General features: G+C 35.9%; 1 protein-coding gene across 1 annotated transcript; it reads left to right on the forward strand.

Moving 5' to 3' along the window:
- The first annotated feature begins 18856 nt into the window (after positions 1 to 18856).
- LOC113350071 (tRNA (guanine-N(7)-)-methyltransferase non-catalytic subunit wdr4-like) lies at positions 18857 to 23452 on the forward strand. Its single transcript, XM_026594149.1, has 10 exons — positions 18857 to 19108; positions 19242 to 19406; positions 20586 to 20757; positions 21574 to 21630; positions 21733 to 21803; positions 22010 to 22088; positions 22167 to 22226; positions 22335 to 22438; positions 22556 to 22616; positions 22728 to 23452. Exons 1-10 carry the CDS (start codon positions 18969 to 18971, stop codon positions 23121 to 23123), a joined length of 1305 nt encoding a protein of 434 aa, XP_026449934.1. The 5' UTR covers positions 18857 to 18968; the 3' UTR covers positions 23124 to 23452.
- The last annotated feature ends 216 nt before the right edge of the window (positions 23453 to 23668 follow it).

Genomic DNA, 23668 nt, shown 5'->3' on the forward strand with positions numbered 1-23668 from the left:
TGAGTCTGACTATCTAGTTGATTCTCTAGAAAGTATATTTGACTAAGTCCTCTCATATTTCCAAACGAATTGTTGGGTGTGGTTGTTAGACCCCCGCATTTTCAATGTGCACAAAACTTGATCGGTTGGGATCCAAGTATAATCGGTTTATCTTTGATAGATTTAATTGATTAGTTGGTCATCATTAAATAGTATCTTGGTAGATCCTATATTTGATTGCGAAATCTAAACTCTGCTACTTTGCTAGTTATTGGATAGATAGATCTAAACCCGACAAAGGAGTTTATTGGATTAAACAGAAGAGCCTTTCTCTAAGTCATATCACTGAGATTGAATAGAGTTGTTATCGAACAGATTTGTTGTTCCTTTACTGTTTGGAATACGAACCAAAGGAATATTTCCAGTGCGTGCACTTGTTGAATATCGGAAGCGCAGGGATACTGAAGAAACTAGGTGAACTATAGGTTTAGTTGCTTGGTCTCAACTATACGAAGTTGGTGTGATTTTGTATAGCGGCTTAATTCTGAGAGTATTCAATTTTGGACTAGGTCCCGGGGTTTTTCTGCATTTGCGGTTTCCTCGTTAACAAAATCTTGTTGTGTCATTTACTTTTGTTTTCCGTGATTATAATTGTTGTTATTATAATTTAAATTAAATTACACAAACGTTAACTCTGTATTACTTGATAGTGATCCTATAGAGTTTGTTTAAGTACGAACCTATTATCAAGTAATCATACTTTGATTGTTGTATTTTCTCGATCTCATATCCATAGATGATCACACAAAGTGTGAATACCGATTTGTTGTATTGTCTCGACTCAGTCCATAGACAATCACTTTCGATAAGAGGACTTATAGGTGGAAAAGTTTAACATCGTGGTATATTTGGGTACCCTCGTCTTTTCAGAGATTCTTCATGACCAAAAGAGAACAACATATCAACTTGTTTAGATGCCATCATATAGCCGAAACTACATGCATTCATCAAGGAGTTTATAAAGATACAAGATAACCCATATAATATTTCACATCCGAAGTCCCCACAAAGATTTGGCAATTAAGCACAAGTTCAATTAAGAACTCTCCCCCATAAAATGTCATTCCCGAAAGAACAACAAGAGCGACCTTACTTTTACAAGAAAAGAAAGATTTCTTTGGACATTAACAAATCACATGAAACATGAATTTGTATCAAAAATCACAATTGAATGAACCACAAGGAAAATGATCAATACAATTGGTCATGCTCAACATAAGAGAACTTATGGACCAACACAGTATATGCACAAAGATGTGGATCATGGAAAGACCAATACTGCGGAATAAACAAAGATTCACTCTATTTTTCATCACTATTTTCACAATGACATACAATAGACTTAATCTTTGTAAACAAAAGTTCATCCTTTCTTCCATCAATATTTGCATGATGACATAAAATTCTTAACTGTTGTAGTAAAAAGTTCATTCTATCTTTTATCAATACTTTCATACCGACATATAATAGAGCTAACTTTTGAACAAGTATGGGATAGTCAAGGTTCGCAGACCTAAACAACATATCCCATAACAATTTGCAATATATAAGACCATAAAGATTAATACTGCAAAAATCATCTTCCAAATCAACTTTAGAATTTAAATAAATAAATCTAAAAACATTGCAAGATGAAAAGCGTTGTCAATAACTATGTGTACTCACAATAATGGTTATTCCAAACCCTAGTTATCCTTCTTAAAAACACAAGAATAAATTCTCATAAGAAGTTTCCTAGACAATAATCAAAAACAACAATAAAGAAAACTTAGACATGATCAGCAACCAAGGAACGAACACGGGTGAGTTCATCAGACGCTTTCTTTAGCTCGTTTTTCAGAAACGCAAGGTTCTTTGATGCAATTAAGTTGTTCACACACAACCTCAAAATCTTTAAGAAGATTTCCTATCAATTCAAGAGATAATTGAACATGAAGATCTTTTTCATGATTAATTGCTTTAAAGCAAACAATGGAGATGGGTTCTTCGTAAAGTTCAAAAACTTTGGCATCATCAAACTTGTCTTCCTCATTGTATGTGCACACCAAAAATCCAAGATGGGTCTTGACGTTACCGAACAAGTATATACATCAAAAGAATACTTGATATATATATTAAGAGATTTCTACTAGGAAACCCTAGGGTTACTAGTAACCGTTTGGTAACGGGTCGGGTGCACAAGATTCATGATGATGATCCAAAAAATCAAAAACCAGGGAACCACTGGAGCTAACATTTAGGAACATGTTTTGATAGAACATGTTCTGAACAAATGACAAGAAACTTTACCTAACAACGAGTGTAACACAAAGTTGAAAATCAACTATCATTGAGGAGGAAGAGGCTAAAGTAAACAAAGTATCACACATACAAGGCACAAAAACTGTCTGGAGCAAGACAAGATCAAAATAAATATTACAACACAGACTATTTGTCAAGAAGGAAGCATCTTCTCGAGAGTTACGTGTATAGTCTCATGGTCTTATAGAGGATACACGTAAGGAAATGGTCAAGTTTTAATATGATGAACATGAAGCTCATCGGGGATATTGATCTTTTCTTTTCACTTTCTTGACATAAAACGACATCCTTATGTGAATCTTCAAAAGAATTAACAGGAGAAGGACAGAAGTTACCTGAGCCGACTGCCTTTTTCGCCTTCTTGATCTTGCACTTGAGACTGTTAATACTGGTCTTGAGTTCTGAGACACGATTATTGATGTGAATATACTCAGGAACACATATTTTAGAAGCAAGATCATCTTTGAAGAAAAGGTAAAGATTTGAGGTTTTCTTCTTTCTTCGAAACCTTTTTCTCTTTACAGATTTTTCAGAGTCATCAGTCATCCATATAACATTATTCCTTTTACAATTGTAAGTAAAAGAAGTGTTGTATTCATAATCAAGAATTGCCCCATAATAGCACTTTTCATGATTGTGAGATGAAGTGTTGAGAGTCATACCTTGCGTCGGTTTCTGCAAGCCTTTCTTTCAACTCAAAGAGATTTTGACGAAGTTCATCACATTAAGAAGTTTTTGAACATAGATCTTCTTCACGATCTTTAAGAATAGATTGTAGCAAACTATAGCCACAGTCATATCCCTTAAAGAGTTTTCTCATTTTCCTGTTTTCAAGACAGAGAGGAGTCAGAAATTCAGCCAAACAAAAAGTTGAATTTCTTTCTTTAGGAGATGATCAGAAAGCTTGATGTACTGTGAGACTTCCTCATCAACATCTTGTCCCTCTTCTGAATCACTTCCATCGTAAATTTTATCCAAATGTTCATCTAGGTGTGCTTCCCAGTTATACACAGTTTTAGAATATGGAGAAGACATGAGATATTTCTCGGGAAAAACAAGACTTTGCACCAGGTTATGATGTTTCTGAACTGGTGATGCGTTTTCAGATATAGAATCGTTCATATTCAGATCGCTACAACACAGACTTATAAGGTCTTTAACGTGTTTGTCTGCTCTGATACCAACTGAAAAAACGGGGGTACAACAACCACACCCAATATTTCGTTTGGCAATCTGAATAGACAAACTCCAATATACTTTTAAGAGAATCAACTAGACAGTTAGACTCAATCTAGAGAAAAGTATATCCAAGAGTTTTGTATCTCTATTTCTCAATTCAATCTGCAACCATCAAATAGGAATTTGCGAGCCCGATTGAATATAAGAGAAATAACTTGAACGGTACCAAAGACCAATGTTCAAGGATCAATCAATTTCAATCAACAACCAAATTTTGGATTTCCAAATTGATCGATTCAACGCACAACCTGTGATATTTCAATTATATAACAAAATATAATACGGAAAAGAAATATGACAGACACCAGAAGTTTTGTTAATGAGGAAACCGCAAATGCATAAAAACCCCGGGACCTAGTCCAGATTTGAACAACACATTGTATTAAGACGCTACAGACACTAGCCTACTACCAATGAACTTCGGATTTGACTGTAGTTGAACCCTAATCAATCTCACACCGATTCAAGGTACAGTTGTGCTCCTTACGTCTCTGATCCCAGCGGGACACTATGCACTTGATTCACGTAGTTGATCTTACCCACAACTAAGAGTTGCTACGACCCAAAGTCGAAGACTTGATAAACAAATCTGTTTCACACAGAAAAGTCTATAGGAATAGATAGATCTGTCTCCCACATAAATACCTACTAGTTTTGTTCCGTATTTTGATAAATCAAGGTGAACATGAATCTTGATAACCCGAACTTATATTCCCGAAGAACAGCCTAGTATTATCAATCACGTCACAATAATCTTAATCGTATGGTAGCGAAACAAGATATTGTGGAATCACGAACGATGAGACGAAGATGTTTGTGATTACTTTTTATCTTGCCTACCGGAGATTAAATCTCGAGCCAATCTTAAATATAATCGTACTCAAACACGATAGAAACAGCAAGATCATATCACGCAACTACAGAGAAAATAGTTGGGTCTGGCTTCACAATGCCAATGAAGTCTTCAAGTCGTTAACCTACAGGGTTTCGTGAAAAACTTAAGGTTAAAAGATAATCGACTCTAGATTATTGAAAATATGAGGGTACCCAAATATACCTCAATCTAAAACTTTTCCACCTATAAGTCCTTTCTCCGAAAGTAATTGTTTGTGGAGTGGGTCGAGACAATCCAACAAATCGGTTCACACTTTGTGTGATCGTCTATGGATACGAGATCGAGACAATACAACAACGAAGTATGTTTACTTGATAAAAGGTTCGGACTTAACCAAACACAGTAGGATTACTATCAAGTAAATATGAATTAACGTTTGTGTAATTTACTTTAAATTATAATAACAACAATTATAATTGCGGAAAATAAAAGTAAATGACACAACAAGTTTTGTTAACGAGTAAATCGCAAATGCAGAAAAACCCCGGGACTTTGTCCAGAATTGAATACTCTCGGGATTAAGCCGCTATACAAAATCAAACCAACTTCGTATAGTTGGGACCAAGCAACTAAACCTATAGTTCACCTAGTTCCGTTTGTATTCCCACGCCTCCAACTTGTAATAAGTCACTTACTTGGAACAATTCCTTTGGTTCGTATTCCAAACAGTAAAGGAACAACAAATTTGTTTGGTATCAACTCTTTTCAACCAAGTGATATGAGTTCGACAAAAGGCTCTTTTGTTATCTTAATAAACTCCTTTGTCAGGTTCTTAGATATATCTTATCAACAACTACCAAAGTAATTGTTAAGATTTTGCAATCAATACTTTGAATCACAAAAAATGGTATTGATGCGGATCTACACAACTAATCAATCCAATCTACCACAAGGATAAACCGACTATAGTTGGATCCTTTTTAACTGAAACAAGTATTGTGCACACCAAATATTATGAACCCAAATCAAAAATCTTCAAAGTCTTTTTTTTCTTCAAATATTCTTAGATCTTCAATAAACACCTGCACACAATAAACTTGAATCTCTTGTGATCAATCACGCACAGAACGGAGTCTGTTAACAATGGATTATCACAAGACGTCTTTAGATCTATAAACATTCTAAAGATACCCGTCGAAACTTCGATCTAGTTTGAGTGAATCTTATATCAGAAGAGAAGATTCTCAAGCATAAACAAACTAGGTGCAATCAAAGTTCAACCATCGTTAGCCAATCAAATCAATGGAAAAAAAAAGATAAACCGAAATTATCTAGTTTCCCACCAACGGTACTAATAGAGCTTTCCAATCCCAAATAAGTCTTTAAAACGAGCGGTCGTAAGAGATTTCTTCTAGTTAGGTTACTTTCTTTTCCGAATAGGCGGCTCCACCAGTAACAACACAGCTGAGGTAGTTTTGCTGGCTCTGAGGATTAGTTCGCTCGAAACGCAAACTTTGATATTTATAGACAAAAAAAATTTGGACACCAAGGAATTTCCAAAACCGAAAATATTCTCAAGATATGCAATATATTCCAAATTCGGTTTCCATAATTCCTGGAAATGCTTTGTCCAAACATTGACCGAAAATCTCTTAGAAAATCTCCAATTAGTAAATGCACATTACCCAATTTTCATTTTCCAAAAATAAAATTAAAAACCTTAATTAAAAGATTCTCAACTTATTTTTCGATCCGGGATTTTTTCCTTTAGCTATTAAGGAACAATTAAAGATAACCGTTACTGCACATGTTCAAAATATGTCGACATCTTTACTTTGTAAGTCCTCTTTCATACTTACAATCTTGAAACCGATTTTCCACACTTCCAAACAAGTTTAGAATTGGTTCATCTGACTTTCAAGAACTACGTGATTGATCAAGAACACTCAATCACCAAACATGGGTTTCACGGTTCTACCAAAACAAGTTTCAGTTCTACCTCCATGTGAGCACTGTGCATAGTCACCTAGCTTTCCAAAAATTCGTTTGACTAGGTACTAGGATCGGTTCCCTACATACTTATGGTAACTACTTGTATTTGTTGCACATGTCCATAGGATCGGTTCCCCTTTTACTAAAAACTTGTTGCACATGTTCATAGGATCGGTTCCCCTTTCTACTAAAAACTTGATGTACCTCATACAAGGATCGATTCCCCTCTTGTGATCGGTTGCACCTCTTACTAGGATCGGTTCCCCTTTGCCTAGATTTGGTCATACCAATAACACTAAATCGATCACACCATCTCAGGTGATTACTTAAGATCGGTTTCACTAATAAAAGTCATACCAATACAAAAGTCAGGCCTTTGTGAATAGTTTTACCAATAATATAAACAAGTCATGAGCTGTTATACTAATCACACATATTGGTAGTTCAAAAGATATGCAATGAATAACAATGCCAATAATGCCTGGCGATTTACCTTTTGATTCACAAAACAAGTTCATGAATTTACTTCTTTAAACAAATGTAAAACATTGTTTCCTAGGATGAAATCTTCACCATATACTCATACATAATCACAGTAGCATTCAAACGATTATGTCGATGTCTTATATACAAAGTTTAATGGTTAAGCAAAAAACCTCGTATTGTACTCCTAAATACTACGTCTAACTAGAGTATAATCATTCATGCTTCGCAGTTATGTTTTCAATATGCACAAATTGAAAGATACGTTGGGGAATGAAACAGTTCAAGTAAAATATCATTAACCTCAAGTGAAAGGATGATGTTGTCGTTGTAGATCCTTACTTTTTCACTTGTTTAAGTCTTCGCAATACTTGTAATGTCTCATATCCTAATACTTTCAAGCTAACCTATACGAAGTTGACTCTAGTACATAATCAAGCGACTCTTTAAATGAGTTTTGGCTCACTAAAATATGACAACCAAACTTGACATAGCAACGCTTGGTGGGTTCAACCGAGCTATGCTCTAACACTTATGCAACTAGTATCACATAGGAGGTGTGGGGATTAGTTTTCCTAGTTGATAGAGTTCTCCTTTGTATAGTTTTCAAATCAGGGTTTGCAATCTAAGTTATCTTGGTAACAAAGCATTCAATATTCACCGTTAGATGAAAACCTGATTAGTTTCAAGCTAATATCTTTCAACCGTTAGATCGAACTTAGCTTGTTACACATAAATGAAATGTACCTTCATTTAGGTTTATGTAGTCGTACCTAAACGTGTACACCATGTTGGCTCAATAATAGTTAACCAAGGTTAGCCATATGATTACTGTCATATCAACCTTATTCATATTAACCATAACTAGTTCAAATGATTCAAATGAAACTAGTTAAAGAGTTGTTAAATTGCTATATTCTCATAGAAGTATACAAGAACACAATTGAAGCAAAATCGGAATGATTCACTCGAATCAATTCATGAACGTTATAGCCACTGTTTGCAAAGAATGCATTCCTTATTATATAAATGTAATAGTTCATGTACTAAACCAATTTTAGAAATTTAACCTTCAAGTACGCGAACGAGTACGCATACTTGAAATACTCGGACTTAAATTGGGTTTCACCAGTACGCGAACAGGTACGCGTACCACCAATCCCAACAGAAAATCTCGGACATGAACCTTGCCAGTACGCATACGGGTACGCATACTTAGGTTCCCGGACTTCTCAAACCAACAGGTACACAAACGGGTATGCATATTATGATTCCCGGACATGGATCACATATGTGCAAGAGTACACAACATGTCATAATCCAATAATGGTTAAGTGTTCTAAACTCATATTTCAATCATTGATACTTTCTTAGAGGATGACAATAGCCATTTTCACACACTATTAGCATCAAAGTAATTTTTAAGTTATTGAAATAATCATAACGAAACATTCCAAGTCTACACCAAATGATTGTAGCACACAAACCATGTAAGATGTTACTCGACGATTTTCACATTATCAAGATGAACTTGGTCGAAGCAAAAGCTTTCCAACTCATATTCCCAGAAATATGTAAGCGAGTTAAACTCATCTAGAAATCTCAAATGTGTATAATAGAAAACTATATCGTAACAAGACTTATGTCTCAATATAGGATATAGAGTAGAAATAGACTTTCCAAGTGATAGATGAATTTCAGTCTCCATATACCTTTTTGTTGATGAAGTTCCACAAGCTCTCCTTAGTAGTTATTCATATTCAATGATGAACGCCGTGAAGTCTAATGCTCAACTACACAATATATCATAGTCCGAGACATCTATAAGTAGACTAGAAATCAAGACTTATAGTTTTGATCACTAACATTGACAAACAAGCTTGAGATAACAACTCTTGCGAGTTCGATCGAGCAGTGCTCTAACAAATACAGTCTCAGAATGGGTAAAAAGTTGGTTTACAAGTAGCAATAGTTTTACTAATGAAAAATTGTTATATACTTTGATGATAAGTGCATGGATCATCTAGAAAGACAGATGTGATGCAATATTTCAAAGAATAACTTTTAACCCTTTTAGTTTCATGCAAAAAATTATTTATCATCTTAACTCTCATTCTCAATTACATAAATCTGATGAACACTTTCATAACACTTTGCATCATAGTTTTTTACAGTGGCAGTCCCATATGCAAAATGTTTTAAAGTTTAATTAGGTGCCTCTTTTGATTATGATACTAATACTCTTGGAACTGGTATTGTGTTGCACACTTCTACAGGTTGTTGTGAAGGTATCAAAGGATTCTATGCATATGGAATTTTAAGTCTAGAAACTGGTGAATGTATGGCCATACGTGAAGATTTGGTATGGGCGCAGAAAAACAACTTTCAAGAATTCACATAGAAGCATATGCAAAGCTGATTATTCAGTCACTTCAAGATAATGTTCTTCCCATTCAATGGGAAAACAGGAATTTACTTAAAGAAATAAAGTATTTTAGCTCAAACTTTTTGCAATGTAATTTTTCGTTTGTTAGTAAAAGAGATAACCAAGTGGCTGATGCAGTTGCAAAATCTGTTTGAGAAACAGCTACTAACATTAATGTATTGAATAATTTCCCGGACGATATTTACAGTCTTCTTGCAAAAGACTGTAACTATTCTCCCCCCTAAGCAATAAAATTTCCTTTTTATCATTTTTTTTTTTTAAATTTTGGTAAGAATAATCCCGCGCAGGTCATCTGCCATCATTAGGCTGAAACCGTTTAAGGAATCGTTATTTATTTTTCCAAAAGAAATTTCGTTTTTTTTTTTTTTGCGCAACTGATCAAAAGGTTTTCAAACAAACGAAAACGGATAAGACATTAATTATATTGACATAAATTATTTTTGGTAGGAAAATAATTCCAAGCAGGTCAACCGCCCCATTAAGCAAAAACCGTTTAAGAAACTAAAATCTTGTTTTATTTATTTTTCCAAAGAAGTTGTTGAGAAAATCGTATATTGAGAAAAGAATAGACATTGGTTGATTTATAATATATGGTATAGTTAACTAAGATTCATAGTTATATGGTGGTATCCATCTTTAATTTTATCCAATGTTACCTCTTTCATTCCCTCGTGAAAAAGAACAAGTATTCATAGAGACCGTTTAGTCCTAAGATCAAACCACACCAAGACCAATTACTCTACATTAAAAACTCATTTTCTCCAACATACTCAAAGTGATAAAATATTATTGGGGGTTTGAGGAAGTTACGTTATGAATTATACCAACTCTTAACTTTAAAATCAATCATAGAATCTTATAGACATAAACGTTTAGATTAATTTGCTAAGTTTAGTGGAAAATATGGTTTGCTAACCTCATTCCAGTACTCGAAATCTAACTGATAAAACTTTGAGATATTCTAATTTTATTGTTAATAGTAGACCGCCTTTATGTTTTGCCAATTAATCTGTTAACTGGTAAAACTTAGAGAGATCCTTCTGATGTTTATCTGACATTCGATTTAGGCTCCTCATGGATTTCAAACAGCTTTGTAGATGGATTTTTGACTAATTCTTTAAAATTCTATAAGAACCACTCTCAAGGCTGGCGCTGGATCAATGTCCCCGCTGAACTGTTGTTTTAGGTTTGTCATTGCACACATGAACTGTAAAGGTAAATTTGATGTATGCAAATGTGAACCGTGGTCAGTAATCTTTAGACACGCAAATTATTTTACCTGTAAAATTTAGATAAACAGTTTGTAAGGCTTTAAATTTAACATACGTTAACTTAAGACTTGTATTAGACAAGAACAAGACTGCAAGGTTGATGCATTGGACAAAAACCTTAACTCGGGAGGATCTTCGTCGTTAGAGGATGTTGTATTGTCATTGGATGAACCTAATTTAGAGCCTTCATTTTTTTGATAAAAAAATGCAACTCTTGAGGTCTAACACTAGTTGCAATCTAATCATTAGTATTCCTATTGAAGTAAGATCCAGCTGGCTTATTATGACCAACATTTTGTAAACAACATAATCAAAAATCTAAACATATGAGTATTTTCTGCAATACTAACATTTTTTTCATAAGAGTAACACTTCTAATATATGATGAATTGTGGATTTTCTATTAACACTAGAATTGTGACATCCATTATATATTTGGATATCTTAAAATTTGGATAATAATTTTTTTGTATATTGTCGTGTCTTGTATCATGGATTTTTAAAATTGACGTATTAGATACACGAGAACGTTTCTGTATCGAACACTCGTAACACTTTCCATGTAGCGCAGAGTTAAGCACAATTTCCATAATCGAAATTGGTTCCAAGAATAAAAAAATTTTCTCGGTCAAATAAAATTAAAAAAGCGAAAAACTGTATAGGGACTAGGTCTTCCTAATGACTAGCCGCGAGACCACTCATTGGAAAACCTATTTGAAATGATAATAAATCTTTCCAGGCCATTCCACAGATGGAATAAAACCTGGCCTACCCTCAAAAAATTCAAAAATATCCTCATCCAGCAAACATGCTTGCTTGTCCGAGGCATCAACTGAGAAATTAACCTCCCTATAGCTATGAATATAACGAACGTTGATGTAGTAAGACTTCGCAATTTTCCACTTATGTACCAGCTTCCAAGGAAGCTCACCCTTTTGAAAAGTTTGAATGCAACTCTTCGAGTCATAACGAATGCAAATACTCCGCATATTCCATCTCTTAGCCATAATCGCACTATAAATAATCGCACATACTTCCGCATAGAAATTTGTTTGCCAACCAAGGCCAACACAAAGAACACCAAGCACCTCCAAACTTGCATCCCGAAAAACAACACCTGAACTAGCTTGTCCTGGGTTTCCAAAAGATGCACCATCACAACAGATCATGATTTCATCTTGATTAGGAGGAGTCCAACTAATCTCAATTGGGGTATACGTTTTGCATGATCTATGCCGCACCTTGAAATAATTCAGAATGCGTAACTCCTCTAAAGTATTATGCATGTGGCCTTTCATTCTAATTGAATTATCACGAATTACCTGATAAACTCTCCCTTTAAAGCCCAGCCATTGAACAACCATATTATCAAAATAAGACTTATTACGTAACTTCCATAACTCCGTGACAATTGCAAGATTTGCAACCAACCACAGGTCCTTTATCATTCTACTTCGACCCTTAGCATCCTTATACGAATCCACCAGGTCTTCACTTGGATCCAGCTTGAAAATTCCAGCCACCCAAGCCCAAATCCTCCTAGCAACTATGCAATGCCAAGTGATGTGGCTAAGAGTTTCGCAACTTTTCCTGCATAAGCGGCACATAGTAGGCATGCTCCTATATGTCTTCTTAATAATATTGTCTTCACTAGGACAACATTGCTTGGCCCAAATCTTCCAGTATTGCACACTCAAGGTAGGGTGCACAACCTGTCTAGTAAACAGATTTGCACAAGGCACAACTTCTGCCGGCATCTTAAGAGCGGCCTTAGCTGACTTAACTGCAAAAGCGCCTTTGCTATCTAAATCCCAAATTTTATAATCCTCACCACCAGCAATAACAGGCAAATTTTCCACATCAATATTACAACCAGTCATCAAATCTCTTGTTTTTTCAGGAATAACCCAAACACCATCAAAAATGATATCACTTACTTTAGCCTTAAAATCATTAGGGCCTTTGGAAGTGATGCCAAGTCTTTGCGCAATAGAAAAATCACCACACCAATTATAAAAAAATAGGGAAGTATTAGCACCATTACCTATAATTGAGCGTGTATGCTTCTGCACAAAATTGTAAACCAAGCGAATTCCAGGAAAAAACGAAGAACCCAACTTATAATTTATCAAATTGCCATTGATCTTAAAGTATTTTTCCTTCAAAAATCTGGCCCAAATCTTGTTTGAATCCCGAATAGAAATCCAAAGCTTCATTAGCACAACCCTATTAACATCATTTAACTTCTTAATGCCAAGACCACCTTCGCGCTTTGAGAGACATAGATCATCATATAGAACCGTAAAATATTTACGTTTCTCAGCATCACCGGACCAAAGAAAATTTCTAATGGCCCTATCAACTTGCTTAATAACCGTGCATGGCCATTTACAAACAGTCATAGAATGAATAACATAACTAGAAATCACCGACTTAATTAGCATAAGCCTCGCCTGAAATGATAAAAGTTTACCTTTCCAGCCAGCCAGCTTGTCCATAATCTTCTCAACAACTTGGCGAACATGAATATGCCGAACAATACCAGGTTTCAATTGAATATCTAAGTATTTATCCGGAACACAACTCTCTCCACACCCAAATAGTTAGGAATAGTAATAGCACGAGAAATTCTACCACCTCCAAAATAAAACTTGCTCTTTGCATAGTTTACGCACTGGCCAGACGCACGTTCATACAAAACAAGCATATTCTTCAAATTTTACAAACTATGAAGATTACCTATGCAGAATATAAGTATATCATCCGCGAAAAGTAAGTGTGTAGGCGCCACGCCTTTCTTATTAACCATAACATTCATACTATTATTTGCAAACAACTTTGAAAGATTGCGACTTAAAACATCTTCAATAAGAACAAAGATCAAAGGTGAGAGAGGATCACCTTCACGCAGACCTCTAGTAATTCTGAAATAACCTTCAGGGCAACCATTAATCATGACAGAAATCCAAGCTGAGCTAAGGATATTAAGAACCCGCATGCACCAAGAATCAGAAAAGCCATATTGACGAAAAACTTCAGCTATGAAATCCCAACTTACCGTATCAAAAGCTTGAGAAATATCTAGTTTGAGGCCAACATTTCCATGCTTCCTTTCCGTATTGATCTCATTGATCAATTCAGACGCCAAAGCTATATTCTCATGGATGTTTCTACCCTTCATAAACGCCACTTACTCTTCAGAGATCAGCTTATTTAGCACAGTACCAAGCCTGGTAGCCATAATCTTAGTAATGATCTTGAAAAAAAAATTACTCAATCCAATTGGCCTATAATCTTTAATAGCATCGGACTTGTTATTTTTTGGAATAAGAACAATAAAACTAGAGTTAATGCCATTGGGAATTTTACGCATGGACCAACAGTTTGCAATTGCATTAAAAAGATCTCTAGAAATAATGTCCCAGCACTGTCTATAGAAAGAGCTTGTGAAGCCATCTGGGCCAGGCGCAGAATCAGCTCCCAAGTCAAAAACCGCCACTCTAACTTCCTCCAAAGATGGAATAGCATCCATATAAGCACTCTCAGTAACTGAAATGCTCTCATGTTCAATATAAAATAAAACTGGATCAATATGAACGTCGCCACCATTGAACTTGGCCTGATAATGGTTAACAATGAAATCCTTTATCTCGTCCTGCAAAAACAAAGTAGTATCGTTAGAAACCTTAAGCTCTGTGATGGTATTTTGACTTCTCCTCATGCGGATGCTATTATGAAAGAAACGAGTATTTTGGTCACCATCCTCCAACCCAGTTACTCTCAACTTCATCTTAAGCATAATTGCCAACTCCGTTCTCACATCATCAACATCCTTTTTGGCATCCGCAACCCTTGGGAATTGAAACTCATCAGCCGGATCATAATCAAGAAGATCATTCTCAGTTTCAAGTTTCAATTCAGCCTGCTTCAAGCGAAATAGCACATCTCCAAAAGTAGTTTTGTTCCAAATCTTCAACACCTCCTTTAATCTCTTCAGCTTAGAAGTAAAAACAAAAGGGGGAGAACCATTAAGATCCAAACTCCATTTCTCCTCAACCAACTGCATAAAACCTGGATGGGAAAGCCACATCCTCTGAATTCGAAAAGGAACTCTAGTCGTCCTTGGATTTTCAAAAGCAAACCCAAAAAGAGGGGAATGATCTGAACAAACCCCAGGCAAGGCTTTGAATCTCCAGTTCGCATACTTATAGCACCAAGCATCATTAAGAACCGCTCTATCATGTTTAGAGACAATTCTTTGAGCTTCACTTCTACAATTAGACCAAGTATATTTTTTACCAATAACATCAGCCTCAACCAAACCATTGTCAGAAATCCAGCTACGAAACTCATTCATATAAACCTCTTTGATCGACCTTCCACCCATCTTTTCCTCCAAGCGTAAAACGCAATTAAAATCTCCCAATACCAACCAAGGAATAGATATAAAACCTAAACCCAATTGACGCCAAAGACTCTTTCTTAACACCGGATTATAAGAAGCATGAACAGCCGTAATGAAATCCCCCGCAAAATTCACAGTAATTGCTTGCTTTGAAGTAGATAAAATATCAGGCCTCAATAGATTATTTCTCCACAAAATCCAAATATTACCTTTTTCTCCATCAACCTCATTTGTAATAACATCTTCACAACAATCAACCAATTTAAGCGACCTAACAAAACGAACATTGCAGAAAACATGCGGCTCTGTAATGCAAATTACGTCAAGTTTGTGCAAGAAAGAAAGCTCATGCAACTTGACTCTTGCACCATCCTTAGCCAAGCCTTGAGCGTTCCAATAAAAAACACGCATTAATTAACCATGCTCCTTGAAGGGCTTGCTGAACCCTTATCATCTTCTTTGCGTGTCTGACTTCGACCTCTTCTAACAACTTGGCCATCATCCTCAACCGGCTTGGCACCAGGTTTGCTTTTCTTTTTTGGTGCGGTTTTAACAGCGCCCTTCTTAGCCGAATTATCCAACTTCTTCTTCTCAGCTAACTCTCTTTTAAGTTTATCTTCCTCATCTTTAGCGGCACTCGATTCCAATTTTTCAGCTTCAGTCTCTACGTTACTAGTACTAGCAGATTGCAAAGAATCTGGCAGCTTTTTCTTAATAGGCAATGCATCAGCTTCAATGCTTTCTTCTTCATCTTCACTATCTTCAATACCAGTTTCAAACATATTAGAAGTCTCAAGAACTTCGTCAGTTCGAACCGGAGAGGATCTTCTAGCCGTTCTAGTTGGAGAACTAAAACCATCATCAATTTTTTTCCAAAACAAAATTAGATTGCATCTCACCTGTTACTAAGAGTGAATCTTGAACTTGTTGCGTTTGTGAAACATCTTGTTGAGCAACTTCTTGTTGTTGTTTTTCTACATCCAAAATACCATCTTCTTCTTGAGCTCGCTTCTCTTCTTCTTGCCTCTTCTTTGTCATAAGCAAGTGTCTAGTGTTTTGCAATTTAGCCAAGAGAGCATATTGTTCTATTTTTGCAAGATCTGCAGCTTTAGCCATATCATCAGCTATCTTTTTTTGTTCATCATAAACTTTGTAAAGTTCTTCTTCTTCCTTTTCAAGGTCCAAAGAGATTGTAGCAGCATCATCAACAAGTTCATGCAAAGGCACTGAACCAGCTGTAAGATTAGTGCTAGCGGATTCAGGCAAGGCATGCAGAATGTCTGCAATATTTCCATCTCCAGCAATACTCGAAGATGGACTGGGAATCAGAGTACGACGCCCAGTATGTCTAACTCCTCCAATACATAACCCATCATTGTTATCCTTGGGATCCAATGATTGTTCTCCTCCTCCTCTAGTGTATGCCGGTGGTGGAGGTTATCTTTTGGCTTAACATATTTTTCCTTCTTCCAATAATCCTTCAGTTCATCCATATCAGCCTTAAGGGCCGCACGTTTCAATGCATCCTCCTCAGCATCATGCAACTTCTCCAAATATTTATATCTAGCCGATCTGCATTGGGATAAAGTGTGACCAACTGATTTACAATGATCACAAAATTCTGGCTTATTCAAAAAATCATAATCAAGACGAAAACCCTCCGGACAATCTTCATCATCAATGACAAGCTTAGGCAAAGGTTTTGAAAAATCTATATCCACAAGAATCGCAACATAATAGCCATATTCTACTCTTACTGTTCTCGGATCAACAACTACAGGCTTTCTAAGGCCACGAGCTATTCGAAATAATATTTCCTCCTCCCAATATTCAAAGTAAAGATATGGAAAACGCACCCAAACTGTTGCCCTTGAGTTTTTTTTTCGATTCAGGATTAAACATAGGTGTCCATGGCAGCATCTTTAATTTTTGCTCCCTAACTTTCCACGGACCTTCATAGCTAACTCTTTTACGATCAACTTCATTGTTAAGCTTAATGACAAAATACCCTTTCACCCATGGAATTAACTGGACTTGGCCTGTTAATTTCCATTGATCGCATAAAATACGCTTAAACTTAGCACCTAGGGTTTTAAAATCAAAACGGCCTACAATACTGAATTTCCATACTTCTTTGGAACGTCGAATGACATCTTTAGGAATTGTGATCACAATCTCCCCTGTAGAGGCACGAGCCGGAGGATGTGACAAAGAGTCCGCATCAATATTGGACATAACAATTGATTTCTTCTTAACTATATTTGCATACGAACTATTCCCATCTTTGGAATTGTCCGCACCATGATTAGGGTTATCTTTTTTGGAACGTAAGTTAATCTTGGCCTTGAACGTGATTGATTCCTATTTTGAGCACGATCATGGAGTTGCTGATTAGATGATTGCCCAGATCAGGCGGAACTGATTGATTTAGCGCCATTGACGCCAAATCTTAGCACAAAGAACGCAAAGAGAAAAGAGGAGAGAAAAACCGGAGCTAGTCCGACTAAACCCTAGTTCTTTTTTTTTTTTGGTTCCAAGAATAACAATACACTAATGGTGTGGCGTCTCTCCAAAATCCTCTAAATTACCTTTTTTTTTTTTTATAATCTTCTTCTTCTTCTTCAAACTTAGATTTACTCTAATTGGCATCTCTTCATAATTTTTTTTTATTTTTGATTATTAGGGTTTGGTATCCTGTTTGTGATGCTTTGTGGTTGTTGGTGGATGGTGATGCAGGATTCAGCTTGAAGTCGTCGGTAGTTGTTTTTTTTTTTTTGGTGATTGTTCAAGAGATATGGGGTAAATTTTGTGCAGTTAGTGGGTGTAGTTAGCAGGATAGTTTTGTCCGAGTTAGAAAAATATGTTGGATGGGCCATGATTGCCGAGTTGACTACGATTTATGTACTCCTCGGATCATTTTTTATTCCCCCTTAAAATCTAGGACAACTGCCGACCTTTTTTCACTCTAATTTTTCATATTTAATTCTGGAATGATAGGAAATGCGGTGTATGGACGATGACAAACAACTGTACATACCATCTGAATTAATCCTAAAAAAATTATTAAAGATGATCAAAAAAATATGTTGGATTCAACTAACCCGAGGATACACTAGAGGACAACTATATCGTCACTAGAGACAATAATTAAATTTGATAATTATATCTCTTTTTTGTTAAACATCATTAAAACATGATGTTAGGAGTGATTTTGTTTGCGTTCAGGGATCACCTTATTATTAGATAAATCTTGCAAAGAATGTTGTTATGATACGGTTATTTCTCGTATAATGATAAAACAAGAAGGTATGCCTATCTACACCTTCTTTTATATAACAATTCAAAGTTCAATTTAAACGAGATGATCTAATAAATAAATTTTAGGAGCCTTCTACCAGGGAAAAAAATGCAAATTCCAGATCACCTTGTCACATGGAAACATCAAGAGGACTTTACTACTCGGTGGGTGGATTTTTGATGGAGGCCAATTTTGACAGGGACATAGTCCCATGGAGGACAAATGATATGTTAAAATGTGTTTTTCTATGAATTGTTTCCAACAATTTGAAATAAATGATTTGTGGAGAAAAAAATTATATATCTTAATAGAACCATAGTTAAATTGTATTTTTGATATTTTTGGAAATAGGATTTGTTAAAACAACACGTATCAGCATGTTATTCGTCCCGCATGCCCCATCAAAGGCATCAAAAATTCGTCCGTTTAAGCAGTATTGGTGCCCTAATCCTCGGCCATGCGCCCTTACCCCTGGTATTGGTAGCGTGTAAAATATGAAATCGGATAAAACGGCCGTTTGTACGAAACATCTGAAAGACTGAAACAGTAAAACCCTACAAAGAGGAAGGTTTGGTAAAGGGGAAAAACTGAAAACGAAAACCCTAAAAAAGTCCTAACAAACTAAGCTCTGTGTTTTAAGGAAGAAAAAGAAGAAAATAATGGAGGAGGAAACTTTGATGGATGTAGGAGTTGGAATTAACAAAGAAACAGAGGTTGCTCCAGCTCTAATCTCAGTTCATCCACTTGAGAAATCTGTTGCTGTAGCTATTGGTTCTCAACTTCGCGTCTATGATTTACAGTAAACTTTATGACTCTCTTTTTCGTTTTCAGTTACTGATTTGCTTAGTTATGAGAAAACCTATGCATCCAAGCAGTTGGTATAGTTTTTGATTTTGTGATAATTTGACCTTTTTTGTTTTGTTTTTATGCAGAGGAGACTGTTGTATTAATTTAGTGGACGATTCTGGTGGAAACCAACATACTGGTTCAATAAGGGCAATCTGTTATGGTGCAAAAGGAAGTCTTTTTGCATCTGCTGGTGATGATAAGCTTGTTAAGATTTGGAGTACTGATTCTTGGCATTGCATCCGTACTGTGTAAGTCTATTCAGATTACTGTTCGATTTCAACTGTAAGATGATTGTAACAATACATTCCAAGATTGAATATCAGCACAGTGAAATTTGTCCAGACCAAGTTCGTCAATTACCATAACAAATACTTAGAGTGAATTTTGCCCCACACCTAGTGTCAAGAAGTGGGTTGCAAGGCGAGTTTAATCGTGATTTTCACCGAACCTTGAATTGGGGAGCATGTTAAAGCAAGGACAATAAAATGGTTGCTCAACTGAGTCAATACACTGGGCTGAGTTGTTTCTAGTATGCATTGACTCGTCTTGCTTCCACTATCAAGAGAGTGATGAAAAAGCAGCTTGATGTACTTTCGTTTCTAGGGGACATGATTTGAGTCTTGGCCTTGATTACATGACCAAACTGCCAACTTGAAATGATAGAGTTGAAGAATAGCAGACACTACATACCATTTAGCGAATCCTCCTCAATGTCCAACCTCTTCAGAATCAGCATATTGGTCCTGGACCTCTTGGTTCAATATTAACTAGTAGTAAAATGAAGAAAAGACTCAAAATTTTATTGGACCAAAAATCTTAGCCCTACTCTTGATCTTTATCAGTTGATGCATCCACTGGGTGGCAAGAGGGAGTTACCTCTTACAAGCTGTCATTAGTGAATAGATTAAATTAGAGGTATATCCAGGATTCATTATGTTTAAAAAGGGTTGTTCTGGTCAAATTTTTCTTCTGGTCTTTGTGAGAGATGATGGCGATTGTACTTGTATGGGGATTACATTCTGTAATGACGATTTGTTAGAGTGCAACTCTGCCCAAGAAACCAGGGTTCATACAGAATTACTGATCTAACAATGACATACAACTAACAAACCAGAGTAACTATACTGAATTATGCTAACTGGTGCTTGCTTAGTTTCTTGTATTACTTACTGCATGTATTATGGAATTTATTACAGTAATCAAACCCAAGGTTCTGATTCTTATTATAAATCATACACGAGATGCAAGTTGTAGAAATGCATCATATACCTTCGTACAAAGACATATCCTAAACAACTGAAATCGGTAAAGCAAATGCTCGTCTCCAGTTGTTTTCTTTTGTGGTATTTTCACTAGTTCTTTCATGTTCCAATTGCAATTACTATATTGTCCTTTTTATATCATTTTGTTTGGTGCAATGATAACAGGTGTTCGGAGAAGCGAGTGACTGCGGTGGCGATAAGCCATGATGGTTTCTTTGTTACTTTTGCCGATAAGTTCGGAGTTGTTTGGGTGGTCGGGTTAGATGGTATTTGCAATGAAACTAATAACAAGCCTGCATCTTTATTTGGGCACTACTGCAGTATCATTACTAGCCTGGTCTGTCACCTCTTCTCTTATTTATGTTAGTGTGTTATCTGAATAATCTGGTGGAAAAATTATATGCACCTTGCATGATCTTTCCAGATAAATTTGTAGAAGTTATTTGAGTTTGATTTTTGGTGTTGCGTTGGGACTAATTTTAGTTCCTAAAGAACTGTTGTCTGTAATGTTGTTGGCATAAATAGACATGTGAAGACCAATCATCCTAATTTCGGCTCTGTTGCTACTAGCATTGCTAGAAAACATACGGATACATATATGATGCGGAGTTTCTATTATCCGTCGAATTTTGAATAAACATTTCGAGGAAATAAAATCTTGTGACAGTCCTACAGATACAATAGTTCCTTTATATGGTTAATTGTTCTAAATACACAATTATAACTTACCAATAGCATTGAAATAGAGACCTTCCAATAGGTTCGAGCCAAAAAAGGTCAATATGTAAGATTAATAAAAATCAATATATATGTACAGACAGAAGGAATGGATCAGCTATACAACACATTTTAAAGACCACGGAGTTTCATAGCTAAGTCTTCACATGGACTGTTGAAAACTGTTTTGTCGTCATATAATAAAGTGTTCATCACTGCTAAAAGAATAAGAAGAAATATGAGATTCTTAGTCTTTTATCTTTCTGCATCACGTATCTGATTGTATTGTTATCTAACTACTAACATGCATCAGTTAATATTACTGTTACTAGAACCATTCCCTTTTATGGGACATCGTAGTCTTTTACGCCATGAGTTAATATTACTGTTACTAGAACCATTCCCTACTACTATTAATTTACCGTTCAGCTTGCAGGAATTCTCTCCTGATGGAAGGTTCATCATTAGTGCTGACCGTGACTTCAAAATTCGTGTAATATATCTCCCTCTCTATAAAATAATCATGTATTACTTGATTATAATTGCTTAATGTATTTAGGTTACTTATTATGACAAGTCACTCTTATTTTGACAGGTCACTGTTTTCCCTGAGAAGCCTTTAAGTGGAGCGCATGAGATACAGAGCTTTTGCCTTGGTCATACAGAGTGAGTAAGTTATTGCTTTATCGTGTCTTTTGCTAATGGCATTTGTTTTTTAAGCACGTAATAAATTACCCTCTCTGCCGTAGTTCCTACGCTATCTGGTTCCTTTTTTGTATTTGTATGTAGTCATGACCCCAAAATAGCATAAAATATGAACCATATCTTAGTAATAGTTGGTGAACAAATGACTTATGAACCCTTTATGGCAGATTTGTTTCCTGTGTTGCTGTTGTTCCGTCTCCAGAATTCCCAGAAGGATTTCTTCTCTCTGGAAGCGGTGATTGTACTGTGAGTATTTTGTTAAGCTGCTGGATGGTTTAAAATGCAGTTAGCCTAATTACATTATTGCTATGTGTGGTTTTTTAGGTTCGTTTGTGGGATATCACTTCTGGAGCCCTTCTTGATACATGTGATGTATCAGCACAGGTAAGTCAGCTTTTAGATTTTTTGGATTTATTCTGGTGTTGGTGATGGCAAAGTAGTTCACGTTCTTGCTTACCTAATTAGTAGTATCTTTATGGTTGCTCTCTAAAGGCAGGGGTTCGAGAACCTAGTGAAAAAGAAGATGCATTCTCTTCTGCTGTTACTGACATATGTGCCTATCCAAATGGTTCAATAGTTGCAGTGGCCGTTCAAGGGTAGGTCCCTCTAGGTTCTGAGCATTTTTCTCTTCTCTATTTCCTTGTTACTTAATACTTCCTTAAAAACTAACTATTTTAGTTATTGACATGACCACATTTTTTCTCCTGTTTTAGCTTGCAAGGAGTTTTGCTTCTGAGCTGCGATCTTTTTGCGAAAACTCTTTCTGTTATCAAGGTATGAATATGAATGAATTGGATTTTAATGTACTAGATTTCTCTCCCACACACTCACCAATCTTCTGTCATATTCCTGTGAACATCATCACATCTCAATTGATCATTGTAGGTTGTTTCTGTGGGGGAGACTTTCATCCCGACAAGCTTGGGTTTAAACTCTTCAGCAGAGCACTTGTGGGTGATTACAGGTGCCTCTAATTTACCTGCATTAGATGACCCATCTTTTGCACGTGTAAGAGTAGTCTCCGGTATCCATAAAGAGAGTAAAGGTTCCACTTGGAATGACCCAATTGTGTTGGAAGACAGCAAAATATCTGGAGGAGAGAAACTCCTTGAGAAGTTGCAAGGTAGTGTGTCCATAGCAAAAAAGGAACAGACATTGGCAGCAGCCGCTGAAGCAGTAAAGATGGCAATGCGTAACTTATTAATTAAAAGAGAATATTCATCAGAGAAACGAGAGCTGAGAAAGAAAAGCAGAAATGATAAAAAGCTGAAACAATGGTAAGATTGTTCTACGTTTGATTTGAGCTTCTCTTTTGTGTTTTTTTCTTCCTTTTTGCAACTTAGTTTTGAAGGGAGAGAGTAATTGTGATTTGTTTTTGAGTAGTGTACCACCATGTAACTTTATCGGTTAGAAGATTATGTCGAGAGTCAATTTCGAGTTGGTTTTAAGGATGAATAACTTAAGAATTGCCTATTCAATCTTTGTTTGTAGTTCTACCAATTGGGAACTACAAAATTAGAGCTCGAGTAATCGAGTTACAGGCTTTTTTGTGAATTCAAACAAGCTAGTCGGTTCCCATTTGATGAACTAGGAACCCTTGATTTACAGGAGCCATTTTCATTCTAGCATTTTCTATTAGCATCTCGTACCAGTCACTGTTATGTACCGACTCATGTTGGATAAAGATATGAAAGTACTGTAATAAAAACTAGATACACATCACTGACATCAGTTTGGATTTCTGGCATTTGTTTAGTGCAAATTTTGATAACCTACCAACTAGAAAACGAATATACGTTCATTACCTTGTAATACTGAAGTGAAGT

The sequence above is a fragment of the Papaver somniferum genome, chromosome 2 (genome assembly GCF_003573695.1).
Source record: "Papaver somniferum cultivar HN1 chromosome 2, ASM357369v1, whole genome shotgun sequence".
Classification (NCBI taxonomy): Eukaryota; Viridiplantae; Streptophyta; class Magnoliopsida; order Ranunculales; family Papaveraceae; genus Papaver; species Papaver somniferum.